Raw genomic sequence first — 16,578 nt, 5'->3', positions numbered from 1 at the left:
ATGCCCATGTTGACTCAAACAGTTTGGCAAATGCCTTGTGCTGACAACACTAGAAGCCATTACAGATGGTATAAATACCATTCAATGCACTACCAGGTAGACACACACACATGTACACATGTTGTTTTCTTACCCAATTCCTGATCTGTTGGATAGCCATGGAGCTCCTGACTGTGGTTTCCCCAGTCCTCCTGTGAATAGTCCTCCATAGTGCTGCCATCTGACTCCAGCTCCTGGTACAAGCCACTACTGTTAATAAGTACAGGCTGGCAGGGCTGAGCATCCCATCCTCCCTGACCAAACACCTGTTCCAACTGTTCAAATGTGTAACTGCTCTTTCTTTTCCCAACACCATGTTCTTTCACCCGACTGTAACACCTGCGAAGGGTCTAAGACACAAAGTCTTTTGTTATTCCTTTAAAGCTGTACTTCCTCCTCCAGATACGGACCACAGATATTAATTACTATCAGACAGACACAGACAGACAAACACAGACACATTGTTACAGGAATACTATTTCAAATTCATTATCATATTAGAAAAATACTAATTTAGCATTTACTCAAACATGTTATAATTCAAACAATTATTTTACAATTATAAAATTATATAAAACAACAAGAAACATTACAACATTATTGCATGTATCCAATACACATATTTTATGCCCCCTCCCCCATTTAAAAAGGATAAGGGGGAGGAAAAAAAGAAATACCAGCCAGCCAATAGGATGCACACCTGCCACAGGAGAGAGAGCTGCTATGGTGCCCAGAATTTGGAAAATGTGAGGGAAAGAGGACAGAAAGAAGAATTTCCCCAAGTGGAAAACATCTTCCTTACTCTTAGTTAAGAACAGGGGAAAAACAGCTGCCTAGACAAAGTAGCTAACAAAACAGGTCACTTACGGAGTCTGTTCCTTCCTAACTCACTCTGTCACGGTAAAAATGTCTACAACTGACGGAGCAATCAAATCAATAAAATAATGTCTGTCGTAAGTCCCTAGTCTTAGACACATGGCCAAAAAACAGGACACTAATACCTACATTTTATTAACCTACCAACTCACACTGCCAGCTAAACAAACCAACAAACCAACAAACAAGGCTGACAGTCCTTCTCAGGGAGGGTGAGGAAGGAGTCATCTCATGTCTTTCTCTGTCACTTGGCACAGCAAGTAAATGCTTTATGTAAACTCTTATTAAACAAAACCTGAATAACCTTCTGCCTTGTTCGACTCTTTCCTTTTTTAATGGTCTTTATTTCTACTATATATTTCAGTCTGGCTCAGTTCCTGAAATTAATAGTACACTCATGCTATCTTCCCAGATACATCAGAAGTACACCAAGGACTTACTCTCAACTGAAACATCCAGCCACATCCAGGCTGTGCATTGTCTCTGAATGCCTTGCTCTCCTTCCTGTCTCCTTCTTCTCTGTAACAGGGTTTCACTCAGAATTTTCTTGAGACAAAACCCCCTTTCCCTAGCGGCTCCTAAACATTTTCTAACTTAGCTGCTAAAACTAGTTTATCTCTAACCTAACGTATAAGCATTACCAAGACTATAAGACTCTCCTCCTATAGGAGAGATTACCTTCCATTCACCAATATATGACCTATTCTCACTAAACTGAAACAAGTCTGGAACTTTATGGATCTCCATGCGCAGGATCTTTAAATCAAAGCTAACAATCTACAAACACACTTCCTCAAAGACTTTAAAGTCTGCTCTCTGAGGCCAGAAATCCAAATAGGCAAAAATAATAATAAACGCATGAGCCATGAGATCTACCTCAGACACAGTCACCTGCAACTTGGACCCCAAATGAGCATCTACCCACTCTCCCTTTCAAAAAATCTCTCCCACCACCTCAAACGATCCTTACAGAAAACTGAGGCTTTGCATAAACTCTTTAAAAATCATCTTGGCTTTCTTTTTGTAACAGAAAATTCTGACCCCATAGGACAAAACTTTCTTAAACAATCCAGAAACAAAAACTTGGAAAATATGTGTCATGGTCAACTCTCCTGATGGAAAGAGACAAGCACTTTAAGGATCATCTGACTTCACATACACGCCCCTTTCCCAGCACCCTTCACCCTCGCAGAGATCGGAATTTGAATTGCAAACAGCCTCTGACAATTTATTTTTATCTTACAATGTCTAGTTTCTGCCTCCAAGAACACCCCAACCACTCTTGACTCCTCCAAAGACTGTAAATAGAGACCCAACCCTGTCCATTTCCCCTCCTAAGACCATAAATGGAGATGGAAACCGTTACCCTTCTCACCACTTATTGGCTCCCTACAACAGCAAAGTCCACTCAGGATGGTCACTGAGAGTTACCCCAGAAGCCAAGGAACCAAACTGACATTCCCTTCCAAGAAGGGTGCTATACTTTTAGGAAAGGCACAGCAACTCTACCATTTTCTTCCTATATTGCAAACATGTATTCTCATCAAAAATAGATTCAGCAAGTTTTTAAAATATACATGGGGAGAAACCAGAGAAAAGTCATTTTTTTCCAAGCCACCAAATTGAGCTTACAATTGTCTTTGGTTATGTAACTGTGAATACTGAAACCAGCAATCTCTGACAGCTATAAGCACCTTTTACTTGTAGTATACACCTGTAACACATGTTCAAAATTAGTACAATGTGTTGACATCTACCAGGTGTTTGGTAATGTCTAACTTGATATGCTGAAATTGCATTAAAAAGATTTCCAAACCAACTTTCTCTCCTTCCAGATATAAATACATGTAATCAGTACTTTGTAGGGCTAATAAATACCACAAATTTAAGGGCAGTCTGTTTAAACAGGGCATATCCACTAAGATGGGAGGTGGGGAGAGAGAGGACTCAAATATCGGCTTAACTGCTACCCTTAGATGCACTAGGATTCACTTGAGAGCTTACACATAGATAAAAAGGACATTTGGAGACCTTCCAATTCTTACCACCCACAGAAAAGATTATACAATACACTAGCCTCTAAGTGCTTAATCAAAGCATATCATTAAAAGACTGGGCGGCTGTATCAACAATCCTAAACAAACCAACTAAAAAACTTCTCTAAATCAGAGATCATGATGCTCCAGAGTGCAGGAAAGATGAGGCTGCAGCTCCCACTTGAGTCAGCTACCAAATCCACCAAGATCCACCGGCTGGCTTGCTTGGTGAAGCACAGTCCATTGACACTGAGGGACCTTGCTTCACTGCTTCATTCACCTCACTCATCTCAGAAATGTACAGCAAGTTCACCTTCAACTGGAGAACTCTAAGACTACTAAAGGCTACTCTGGTTAAAGATAATAGTTAACTTCCTTACTGTGAGAAATCTCCCTGGTACATTGATGTTGATGGTACGTTTTCATCTCCCTGGAGGAGGGGCTGTAAGACTATACTATCCACCAAGACAGAGTTAATAAAGAGTCAAGGAAATCTAGACAGAACTAAGCAAGGTAACAACTTCAAGGGGCCAAACCAGTCGTGGCGATTCAGAAATGCCAGAATGCTTACTCAATCCACCATATCAAATGCTTAGGTTTCAGGGCTACAAACGGAAAAGAACGTTCCATTACCAAAGCAGGGGGAGGGAGGTTGGCTGACCGCTGAAAATTTATAGGACAGAGTAAAAGTCTTGTCAGAGTTTGAGATTAAAGTAAAAGGGAATCAGAGAATAAAAAGATGACATTCATTGTGCATGAATGCATGAGGAGTCTAAGGGAGGAGGGCAGGTAAACAAAGGCAGGAGGCTTAGATTGGTAGGATTGAGGGTGTGACGGCAGCAATGCAGAGGAAGACCCGGGGTTACAGTACACGGAACATTAAATACAGTGCACAATGCAGCTATCTTGCCAAAGTAAGTAAATCCAGTATTGGGTTGTATAAGCAGAGGAATCACATGTAAGCTATGAAGGTGGCTCTTCCTCTCTATTCAGCACCGGTGAGGCCACAGCTGGAGCACAGCATTCAGGTCTGGGCATCGAACCAGCTACAAGAGAGGGAAATTGTAGAGTTCAGAAAAGGGCAAATAAAATAATGAAAGGTTTGGAAAATAAGATCTATAAGCAGGGCCAGTGGTCTCAAAGCCCTTCCTGACATTATTAAGTTACTCTAAGGGTGAAATTTAGGCTTTTCACTTCAGTGTCCTCTAATCCCTGCTCTTACATTTAAAAAGTGGAAAGAGCTAGTTAGTTCTTCCCTGGTTTGGGAATAGAGAAGGCAAACTTAATAGCTCATATAGGCATAGGCCAAGAAAACTGCTACTGGCAACTTACCCACGTCATATAATACAACAGTCACCATAACAAAACCACTGCTTTACCAGAATTGGCAGCAAGTGGAACAGAGCATACAATGAGGAGGAGCAGAAGTAAGTCTTAACAGCTATATAAATGTGCTGCTTGCAAACACTGGCTTCACTGGTCTAAGATGTCACACGAGAAGTAAAGTGATCCTAAGAGGAGGACAGCTTAGTTATAATAGTAGGAAACAAGGTTATAAGAAATAAAAAAAAAAAAAAAAAAAATCACACAGCTTTTCAAATGGAGTTGTCAAACTGGCCACACTAAACATGCCCTGCATGTTTACCCAACAGCCAACTGAATGGGACAAATCCAAAACTCCTCTCACTCAAATGATTAAGTAAGACAAGTCTTCAAAAATCATATACTCCAGCCGGGCGTGGTGCCGTACGTCTTTAATCCCAGCACTGGGTAGGCAGAGGCAGGCGGATTTCTGAGTTCGAGGCCAGCCTGGTCTACAGAGTGAGTTCCAGGACAGCCAAGGCTACATAGAGAAACCCTGTCTTAAAAAACAAAAATAAATAAATAAATAAATTCATATACGCCACCAAAAAGTGGAGAAATTAGGCAGGATGTAAATCTCCAGTAACTATTTTTCTTATAGAAGTGTGAAAATAACATTTCAAGCTGGACATGGCAGTTCACTTCTATAATACCAGCACACAGCGCAGAAAGACTGCTGCAAGTTTAAGACCAGCCTGGTGTACAGTGAGACCTTGTCTCTAGAAAACAAAAAACCCCACCAAACAAATACCTCGACTAAGACAAATGAGCAGTCTCTGTAAAATAATAGATCCTTTTCCTTTAAACTCCTATTACAGTTATTACTAGTGGCTCTTAACTAAGGCAACAAAACAAGCTTAAATAAAAACTGAAAAGGTCTGAGGACACAGCTCAGTGGAATGCTTGCCTAGTATATTATTAGGCTCTGGGTTTGATCTTAAGCAACACACACACACACACACACACACACACACACACACAGAGTAGATGGTGCATGCCTGTAATCCCAACACTGGGAGGCAGAGGTAGGAGGATCTCTGTTAGCTCCAAACCAGCCTCATCTACTAGAGTTCCAAGAGAGCTACAGCTAAATAAAAGTCTAACTCAAAAAAGAAAAACACACAAAACAGCATAAATTTACACTCACATCTTTTGACATCTAACTTCAACTTTGGGGTAGAAAGTACCTAAAACAAAGCAAAACTCTCAATATTATACTGGATTTTCTTGCAAATGGACTAAATCCTTTAAAACCAGGAAAAAAAGAAAGGAAAGAGAAAAATACAGGAACTTATTTCTTGCTCCCCTGGTTCTGCATGTTAGAGAAGAGTAAAAACCTCCTAATTCTAAACATTTTGCTTTTCTTTTTCTTATGAGGAGAGATTCTAAGCCTGCAATGACCTAGGATTCCCTCCTGGGAAAAATGCACACATCACAAACTCCTCGGTCTCCCTGATGAGCCCAGCTGCTTAACAGCCTGCTCTACGGCACAGAGAGGGCCATGCAGGAATCAAAGATGTACTAGGAAGTATAAGATAAGTACATTTAATTTATATGACAGACTTCAGACGAGGTTCTAAAGTCTGGCACAGTGAGGGCCAGCAAGATGATTGCAGGTAAAGGCACCATGGCCATACCGATGGCCTGAGCATAATCCTCTCACAAAGTCTCCCTGGGTTGCCCAGGCTAAACCCAAAACTTCCTCCACCTCAGCCTCCCATAAGATGGAATCACAGGCATGATACAAAGCACGGGGTTTTTTTCGTTCCTCCTCCCAACAAAATCTTAGTAAAGCTCACAATAAACAAACAAATAATCTATTTTTTTATTTATATATTTATTTTATGGACAGGGTTTCTCTGTATAGCCCTGGCTGTCCCAGAACTCATCTTGTAGACCAGGCTGGCCTCAAACTCAAGAGGTCTGCCTGCCTCTGTCTCCTCAGTGCTGGGCTTAAAGGTGTGCATGACCACACTTAAAGCACTTTTTTCTATGTGATAAACAACAATTGTTTTTTCTGAAGTGACAATAGCAATGTTGAAAAATTCATTCTGGGCGACCTGAGACCCCCATCTCAAAACAAAACAGAAAAACTCCAACGAAAGTGGCAGGTACCATGGAAATCTTTGGCAAGTGACGCATATGCTAAATTTTGAATAGACCCTAGGCAAGCCTAACGGATGGGAATGTTAAACAGGGTATGCTGCACAAACAGGATAGTCCTGCAGAAAAGCACTCCTTTAAAGTTGCTATGTCGGCATCTTTTTACAGGGTTATTTGTTTTTGTTTTCTCGGTATTTCACTCTTCCAGACTCTGACTCCAAGTGCTATTCGAATAACATTAGCATCGTCATTAATTTATTAATAGGTGATAATGAGGGGAGAAGCACAGTCACAAATATACTTCTGGCATGGCAGAGGGAGCCATTCCTCCCCTTTTAAAAAGTCTTTTAGAGAAGAGTAAAAACAAACTATGAACTAATTATTCCACAAACAATCATGCCCCCAAATTAAGACCACTCCCCTAACAACAAAACCCAAGTAACAACAAAAATCCTGACAGGCTTTTATAGTAATAACATTACCCTGTTGCTGAAATACAGGCTTCCACTCATTCAAAGTTTAAAAGTGAAACAAGTGGGTCAAAGAGAAGGTTCAGCATGTAAAGAGGCTTGCTGAATTGGCCTGACTTCCTGAGTTCAATCCCAGTACTTTTACAAAGGTAGAAAGAGAGAACCAACTATACAAAGCTGTCCTCTGGCATCCACATGCACACTGTGGGGCACAGCTCCAAGAATAATCTTTAAAATGAACCTAAGTAGCAGAGCACTTTACCCTTTCATGTGCTGGCTTTCATGTGGCTGTCTTAGTTTGTGCTAGCTCTCTTACTGTAAACTGCCATCTAGCACGCTTAGTGTTTCCATTAGTAAGTTTATGCATTTATGAAATCAATCCTGACATCCACAATAGCTCATCTAAAAAACTAAAGCTATTAGAAATCCTCCATCAAGACATCTGGCCTATGGCTGGAGAGATGACTCAGCAGCAAAGGGCACTGGATGATCTTGTAGAGGACCCTAGTTCAATTCCCAGCACCCACGTGGCAGTTTACCACTGTCTATAATTCTAGTCCCATGTCTGATGCCTTCTTCTGCCTCTGAAGGCAACCAGCGCATACACAGTGCAGACATGGCATGCCGGCAAAACATTCACACACAATTTAAAGGAAAAAAAAAAAAGATTTCTAGGTCCAAACATTAAATCAAGATGCAGCCACTTCTAAAAATGTAAAGCTATATATAAAGTATAAGCCACAACTGCATTAGATCTCTTACCATTTTTATGAAAAATTAAGCAATAAGCAAGTTTAAGTTTACTCTAAGTTTCTGCCTTAAAGAAACCTAGACTTGTTTAGGACGCTGGAAGAAACTGTAGATCAGGACAGGATATAGTGCGTACAGCCCTATAATCCTAGCACTGGAAGGCAGAGGCAGGAGCATCATCCATTCACCGTCACCCGCAGTCACACAGTCAGTTTCAAGGCAGCCCGAGGTACATGAGATCCCATCTTAGGAAAAATAAAGGTGTTACTAAGAGCTTTGCCATTAGCAGAACTTATACTCAAACCTAATTGGCATGAGTAAATTGCTCTTAACCAGTGTACGAGGGAGGGGCAGGCAGTGTAGCAAGGCATTCCGCTCACAGGGATGACTTTTAATACACTATGCACCAATGGCAGTCAGGTAAGCACCCACACCACCACCAGCAGCTCACTGTCCCCAGCAAGGGTTATGTATGCACTGTCCACACTTACATGTGCCACTGTGCGACTTTTTTTTTATTGTTGCTTTATGTTTTGTAAGACACTCTGTAACTCAGGCTACCTGGAACTCCTGGAAAACCTCCTGTATCAGCCTTCCCCTATTTGTTACTTTTTGTCAGCTTGCTACAAGCTAGAGTCATTTGACAAGAGGGAACCTAAACTGGGGGGTGGGGTGGGGTGGGGTGTCCGTATCAAATGGTCTGTGGGCATGTCTATGGGGCATTTTCTTGATTGATGACTGATGACTCTGGTTAGCACAACTGGACAGGTGGTCCTGGGTGGTATAATAAAGCAAGTTGAACAAGCCAGGGGGAGCAAGCCAATAAGCAGTGTTCCTCCTCCATGGTCTCTTGTCCAGGCCTTGCCCGCCTTCAGGTTCCTAAGACTTCTCTTCATGGTGGACTGTACGATGTAAAAATGAAGTAAACCCTTTCCTCCTCACTGCTTTTGGGAGCAAGCAAACTAGGACAGCCTCCCAAATGCTCAGATTACACAAGAAGCCTTCACGCTTGGCTTCACTATACTTTTACTGATTGGCAACTGAATGGTTTGTCTACCAGCATCACAACATGTTGCATAATGCATTGTCATAGGACATAAGAATAGCTACAGTAACTTGATTAGATGACAAGAAACTTTTGGCTCTATTATAATGGGGATTATAGGACTGCCTTTGTACACGTCTATCATTCACAAAAACTCCGTCGTGTGTAACACAGCTTGTATTCATTACAGCTCAGCTCATCTCTGTTATTATCTCTAAGGGGGCAAGTCCCCAACCATGTACTCATGCAGTAAATAATAGAAAGCATGAGGCAATGGCCATCATCTATAGCACCTTTTGGCAAGGAAGCCCCATACTTACCTGGTTTTACTGTCAAAAAGTAATTGTACCTTGCAGATGTTTCTTCTGCTTTAATTCAAGCTCACCCTCTTTAAGAGGGGCTGACAGCCTAAGAACCACCATCATCCACTGAAGATGTGAACACATGACAATGAATCTTCTACTATAAAGACTTTGATCTTATTTTCACACGTGTTTTAAATGCTTCCTTAAAACTTTCCAAACCAGAACTGGTGTTTTTTGTTAAGTCCTCTTTTATAACCCAAAACTCAATGTTCACCATAAGTTTTTGATACATATAAGAAAAGAAATATGAGCCGGGCGTGGTGGCGCACGCCTTTAATCCCAGCACTCGGGAGGCAGAGGCAGGCGGATTTCTGAGTTCGAGGCCAGCCTGATCTACAAAGTGAGTTCCAGGACAGCCAGGGCTACACAGAGAAACCCTGTCTCGAAAAACCAAAAAAAAAAAGAAAAGAAAAGAAATATGATGCTGATAATAAGGCTGGATCTAAAAATAAAAAGTTTATGGAGGCCTGGGAAGATGGCTTAGCAGTTAAGAGCACTGGCTCCTCTTCCACAGGATCCAGGTTCAATTCCCAGCAGCCACATGGCAACTCACAACAGTCTTTAGTTTCCAGGAGACCTGATGCCACCTTCTGGTCTCCTCTAGCACTGCATACATATGAGGCACATCAACATAAAATAAAATGTTTTTAAGTTGATGATTTTAAAGCAAGGGTAGTGAGGAACTCAGATGTAATGGTTCGGCATTCCACTTTTCATGTGTTAGATGAAATGTGCCCTTTTGTTAAGCTCAGACACATCTGTCTTAACACATCTGCAGTTGATATGTCTCTCTATGGATGGATGCTCAATACAGGAGGCAGTGTATTGTCAAATTAAATCTTTAGTTGTTTTGTTTTTCTTTTTTGGTTAAGATTTACTTATTTATCTTATGTATATGAGTGCACTGTAGCTGTCTTCAGACACACCAGAAGAGGGCACCAGATCTCATAGATGGTTGTGAGCCACCATGTGGTTGCTGGGATTTGAACTCAGGACCTCTGGAAGAGCAGTGGGTGCTCTTAACTGCTGAGCCATCTCTCCAGCCCCCATATTTATAGTTTCATTATAAAAGTTTTGTGACTTTAATGTCCAACTATGACAGCTTTCCAAAAAGCAGTCTTAGATTCAAACAATCTCTAGTGATGTGGTGCCAGTTTTCATTTTACAAGAGTTTTTTAAGGGCTCAAAACCAAATGAGTCTAGAGCAGTAAGAATACAGCAGGCTGTTAAATCAATTAAATCTGTTAAATTTATTCCCATAAATCTGAATGATGAAAATTAGCTCTGAGAAAAATATACATTTGTCCAGTATTTATAAGGATCGGAGCTTAATCCCAAATAAACACAGAGAGAGAGAGAGAGAGAGAGAGAGAGAGAGAGAGAGAGAGAGAGAGAATCAACAGGAATACCGAGGGCTGAGCATATAGCTCAGTTGGTAGAATGCTTGCCTAGCATGCATGTTGTCCTGGGTTTGCTTCCCAGCACGACTTAAGTGAGGTGTGGTAGCAAATGCCTATAATCCCAACACTAAAGAGACAGAAGTTGAAGTCACCCTCCTCAGCCACATAGAGAGTGTGAAGCCAGCCTGGGCTATAGGAGACCCTATGTAGGGGGGTGAGGGGACAGACAGAAATGAGAAGAGAGAAGAATAAAATATGTAAATATAGTGGTGGGTCCATCTGGATCCTACTATATGGTTTTGGTATTACATTTATGCTTTATGATCCAAAAACATTATTGCAGTTGTCAAAATTTAAAGAAAGTGGGCTGGTGATCTGTAGGAGGAAATAAACCAAGTTGTTATAAACACAGGATCTGGAACTAGAATGCTTTTCTATTGTCACCACCTGCTAGCTCTGTGACATTATCCAAATTAATCTCTGTGCCTTAATTTTTCCATCTGTACACAGAGTTAAGGACCGTGCTCCCATCCCAGATTTGTTGTGAGCATTGAATGAGAAGTAGAACATTTAAAGTGATATAACTAATTGCTTTCATTCAGTAAATGTTAGCTATTACAATTATTACAAAATGATGCAACCACAGTGTGTGTATACAGAAAGGCTTATGAATAAAGGTAAATTCAAGTAGAGCAAAGCAGGAAATTAAAGTGTTATATCAAAAGCACACAGTAAGCATAAAGTGAGAATGACACCTTCAAATGAACCTCTCTGTCAGGACTACATAAAAAGACTCAATTTCAACACACCTTCATCTCTATAAAAAGAACCTTACTGCAGCAATCAACATTAAGAGTCACTGGGCACTGGTAGTGCATGCCTTTAACTCTAGCACTAGGAGGCAGGGAGCCAGAGGCAGGCATATCTCTGAGTTTGAGACTAGTCTGGTCTACAGAATGGATTCCAGGACATCCAGGACTACATAGAGAAATCCCGCCTCAAGAAACAACAACAAAACCCTAACAACAACAAACAAAACAATCTCCCCCCTTCAAAACACAAAAACAAAAACCAAAGGAGTTATATAGGGAAAAAGCAATCAAGAGTTTCAACTAATCCACACCAATCAACATGTTACAGAAATGCTACCTTGACTTTCTCCCATTTCAGTATTTAAGATTTTAACATAATTTTGTTTGGTAACATAAGCTCAACATACAATAGGACTTCATACCTAGATGAAGGCATGTGATGTTGTTATTATCTTTTACCCAGAATCAAATTTCAGAAACATCCAGCTCTGCCAACCAATCCGTTCCAACTGTTTGTAGGCTTAGCATGACTTTAACATGTAATTAACATACTGACATATAAACAAAGAAGGAAAAGCAATCTCACTCCCTACCCAGAGAATTAAGCCTGGCTCACTGGCAACATATTCCCAAGAAGCAAGTGCAAGGGAACTCAACACGAATAGTGAAATAAGGTGCATGAATGACCCGTATATTTTCTTGGAGTTTGATAAAATAAAATCATCTCTTTCCTGGTTTTGCCACATGGAAACATACCGAAATTACCAGCAGGTTTACTTGTCTTGTTGAAGTATAAACGTTTTGGGGATGTGTGGTCATGCTACAGTAAAGAACGTGAAACGTTCTCCATATTCTGAGTGTAGTAGTACGGATACATTACTTAAATGAAGGGAAAATGAGATGGGCACAACACTACTGACCTCAGTGAGCCCAAGTGCTGTTTCCTAATTTCAGCAAGAGAAGAAAATGAAGTGTTTTGGCTCACGACTGGACGCTGCACACCCTGCATTAAGAGGAGGGGTTCTCTGAGCTAAGCACTGACAGGACAACAGCACTCTGCTGCTCAGGCAGGGAAATCTCAGCATCACCTGGATGTGCACGATGCAAAAGAATTTTTAGAAAGCATGAAAAACCTTCTCAACAAAAGCAAAAGCCAATCACCCCACTCCTTATGCAAAAGTGCAGAGTATGGTTTTCAAACTGAGGCCAATAAGGCTCTATCAGAGATCTCCATCTGAGGTGCTTTTGTCTTGAGCTAAGTGTTCTTACTTATTTTGAAGCAAGATCCCACTATAAAGCCAAGCTGGGCTCAAACTCTTCTGCCTCCTACTGTCAGATGCCGGAATTACAAGAATAAAACACTTGGTTTGAATTAGCTATTTAATATACCTATTTTCTCAGGACTAGGATATGTGGGAACATGACAGGGTGGGTGCCTACCTAGCATATGCAAGCCTTTAGGCTCAATCCCCAGCACTGTAAGAACATAATTATCATTTTCTATTAGAATATGGGATCTACAGTTTTGTTTTGTTTTGTAAGCAGGTGTGGTGATGCAGACCTGTAATCCTAGAATTTGAGAAACAAAGGTAGGCAGATTAGAAGCTCATAGTCATCAGTTACATAGTGAGATACACCATGAGGTCAGCCTGAGCTAGAGATGCTGTCTTTATAAAGTTTCTTTTCATCAATATATTCCCCCAGTGCCCTCAATACCTGGCATATGAAAATGGCTCCACAAATTTTTGATGGGTGAGTGAATAAAAATCCCTTAAGATTATGTCTAGGCAGTTCAGATAACACACAGAAGGTTGACTTGCTCTCCTAACACAGTCTTCTTTATAAATTACAACCCATCTTTCCTTGTAGAGAAAAATATTTATAAGTTAAATAAATAATAAAAGCAGTTTTTGATATGAACTTTTATTTTTAATTAGTATCACTTACAAATATATTTGGCTTATTCAAATAAATGAAGTAATCTAAAGAGAAAAAGTACTGTAAGTTTCAAGAGTTTGAGCTGTCACAATGAAGCAGTCTCACAGAGGAATTGCAACTAGCAAACACAGAAGTAAACAACTTCCTATTTACTCTATCAATTACACTAAATCAATGATATTTGCTAACTCAAAATACATTGTCATTAACACCGCTGAAAGCACACACAGAAAACCAAAGTGATGACTGTTATTCCTAGAATACCCGAGAACAGACACGGGTTATTATTTCACTCAGGTTTAACAGCACATCCTAAGTGAAAGTGTAACACTTGATTAGTGCCAAGAAAACAAAAAGTATTTCCACAGGCTCTCAATGACTCTAAACTACAAATACATGATCATTACAACGGTTTAAATATACGTCTTTTTCCAAGTGCAAACATTGTTCATCTAATACTCAGAACAGTGGAGAGGCTCAGCACAGATCACAAACTCCAGATAACTGTGGCACACACATAAGAGGTGCTGGTTCATTAAGCATCCATTTTAAATACATACAGAAGTTTCTGCAATGCCAAAAGTAGGCAGAATAAGAGCATTGTACATAAAGCCCCTTACAATGAGAAAATTAAGTATGTTCTTATCCCTATGACCATGAAAACTGCTTAAAATCTAAAGCACTGCCAGGCTTGTTGGTACATGTCTTTAATCTCAGCACTTGGGAAGCAGAGCCAGGTGGATCTCTGTGAGTTTGAAGCCAATCTGATCTACAGTGAGCTCCAGGACAGCCAGGGTTACACAGTGAGCCACTGCCTCAGAATCATTCATGGATGGATGGATGGATGGATGGATGGATGGATGGATGGATGGATTAATAGTACTTGATGGAATAGTACTTGTTAGTTGTTTTTGAAGCACTGACCTCTTTCCGATTTTATTTCATTTTCTAAACATTTTCCATAGAGGTAGAGGTGGGATTGTTCTTTCCGACAAAGGGAAAATACTGCTAATGCAGAGGTTCTCAACCTTCCTAATGCTGTGACCCTTTAATACAGATCACGTTGGGATGATGCCCGACAACGAAATTCTGTTGCAACTTCATAACTAATTTTGAAAATGTTATGAATTGTGATATAAATATCTGATATGTGATCCCTGAGAAATGGTCATTTCTCCGTGGGTTGAGAACCACTGTGCTAATGTGTCTTAGCCTAGTGATAAAAGCATATTTGTATGACAATATATGAAATCTAGCCAACATGGCAGCATACTCTTATAATCTGAGCATTCCATAGGTGGAGACAGGAGGATTGCTCTAACTTCACAGCTAAACTAATCTTCCTAGTGAGGGCTAGGCCTGCTAGGACTATCTTGTCTCAAAATACTTTAAATTTTTAAAAACTGAAATCTTAGAGATCTGAATTTTAGTTCTTATCTTCTGGCAAAGAAAAAGAGCTAGAAAAGAAGATAGGATAATCACTTCTGTCCACATCTGTCCAAACTGGACAGACTAGAGGCTAAGAGAATGCATCTTCCAGGCCATAGGGCAGGGCTGTCCTAACATGGTGCTCTTATTTCTATCTCACTGGGTTGTGAATAATGAAGCCTAACACTTAGCCATGAAGTGCCAGAAAGGTCATCTGTCCCACAGCAAAGAACTGGCAAAGTAGATAGGCAGTTCCAGAACAAGTTAAGATCCAACACGTAAATCCCTTAAGAACTGTGCCAGAGATATAGGAACTCTTCCCCTCTCCCAAGCTTCCATTGCTGCTGCTCTCACTGTCTGCCTAACTCACTGCAAGAATGATTTCAAAATGACTTCGTACCTCCACTCGTACCCTTTCTATTCATTCACATTACTGCAGTGACTGGTATAAAACGAAGAGTAACCATGCCACTAGGTGGCTTAAAATGCTTTGCTAGGTAAGGATAAAGCCCCACTCCCCTGACACATCACGTGACCTCTAGATTGTCACTACTCTCCTTTCTTCTTACTATCTACTTCCCTTGACCTTTCACTAAACCAAGTGTTCCACTGGAGAATCTGGGACTTCAGGCCAAACTCTACAAGAGCATAGAGTGGGCAGGTGATGGCTCTTGTTTCACGGGTCAGCTGACCTAAGTCTGATCCCTGAAACACACCATCTTCTGGCCTCTACAGCCACCAGGCACACATGTGATGCACAAACAGAGATGCAGGCAAGATGTCCATACATAGAAAATAAACAATGTTAAGTATAAAATAAAAACTCTGGGCTGGAGAGATGGCTCAACAGTTAAGAGCATTGACTGCTCTTCCAGAGGTCCTGAGTTCAATTCCCAGCAACTACATGATTAATAAAAAAAAGATTTACCAAAAAAAAAAAAAAAAAAAAAAACTTTTAACAAGAGCACAATGAGTCGGGTGTAGTGGTGCACACCTTTAATCCCAGCGCTCGGGAGGCAGAGGCAGGCAGATTTCTGAGTTCGAGACCAGCCTGGTCTACAAAATGAGCTCCAGGACAGCCAGGGCTACACAGAGAAACCCTGTCTCAGGCAACCCCCCTCAAAAAAAAAAACAAGAGCACAATGCTGTCTAAATGGCTCATAGTACAAGGGTATTTGCCACCAAGCCTGACAGAGCTGAGTTCAATCTCTGAGATCCACATTGGTAAAAGTAAAAAAAAAAAAAACCAGCTCCCGAAAGCTGTCATGCTGACTTGCACTTGAATGTCCAACAAAACATACATATACACCCCACACACACTCTAATAAATTAATAAAATTTTCAAAGAGTATAATGAAAAAATGCTGATCTCACCTCTATATCTTCCAAGTCTTCTTTTTCTTTGGGAAGGGGAGGGGGGTTGAGATGGGGGTCTCGTGTCATGTAGCCAAGAGTGATCTTCCTGCCTCTATTCCCAAGTACTGGGATTATGGCTCAGATGAGTCATCTTGTATCTAACTAAGGATGGGTTCAGAAGTTAATTTTTTTTTTAAAGATTTATTTATTGTTATATGTAAGTACACTATAGCTGTCTTCAGACACACCAGAAGAGGGCATCAGATCTCATTATGAATGGTTGTGAGCCACCATGTGGTTGCTGGGATTTGAACTCAGGACCTTTGGAAGAGCAGTTGGTGCTCTTAACGGCTGAGTCATCTCTCCAGCCCCAGAAGTTAATTTTAGTGCTTATGAAAACTGCTCACATAGGAACTAAGAGACAATGAACACTGGAAAACAAAAACTGCTCTAGTAAAGATAGTACTGGTACCAGGCCGTAGTCTCAGCATTACAGGAAGCTGAGACAGAAGGACCATGAGTTCAGGACCAACCTGAGCCACACAGTTAGTTCTAGGCCAGTCTAAGCTACAAAGCAAAATCTTACTTCCCTGCCTGA

The 16,578-nt window shown here is 40.7% G+C and overlaps 1 protein-coding gene across 7 annotated transcripts in view; it reads right to left on the bottom strand.

Moving 5' to 3' along the window:
- Positions 1-16,578, bottom strand: part of Msantd2 (Myb/SANT DNA binding domain containing 2) — a 34,820-nt gene that overhangs the window by 6,586 nt on the left and 11,656 nt on the right. For 2 of the 7 annotated variants that reach the window (XR_003837569.1, XM_029481578.1), the window contains 2 exons: positions 3,908-3,997; positions 134-233 (listed from right to left, as the gene is read on the bottom strand). Coding sequence is in view for 5 of the 7 variants with exons in the window: in XM_029481578.1 (XP_029337438.1) it covers positions 134-209 (76 nt within the window). In the remaining 2 variants the exon portion in view is untranslated. Of the gene's footprint in view, positions 1-133; positions 3,998-16,578 lie in introns of those variants that run through there. The other 5 variants (XM_029481576.1, XM_029481575.1, XM_021172060.2 and 2 more) reach the window with 5 other exon arrangements.

The sequence above is a fragment of the Mus caroli genome, chromosome 9 (assembly GCF_900094665.2).
Source record: "Mus caroli chromosome 9, CAROLI_EIJ_v1.1, whole genome shotgun sequence".
In the NCBI taxonomy this organism is placed as follows: domain Eukaryota; kingdom Metazoa; phylum Chordata; class Mammalia; order Rodentia; family Muridae; genus Mus; species Mus caroli.
This window is presented reverse-complemented; position numbering and strand designations above follow the sequence as displayed.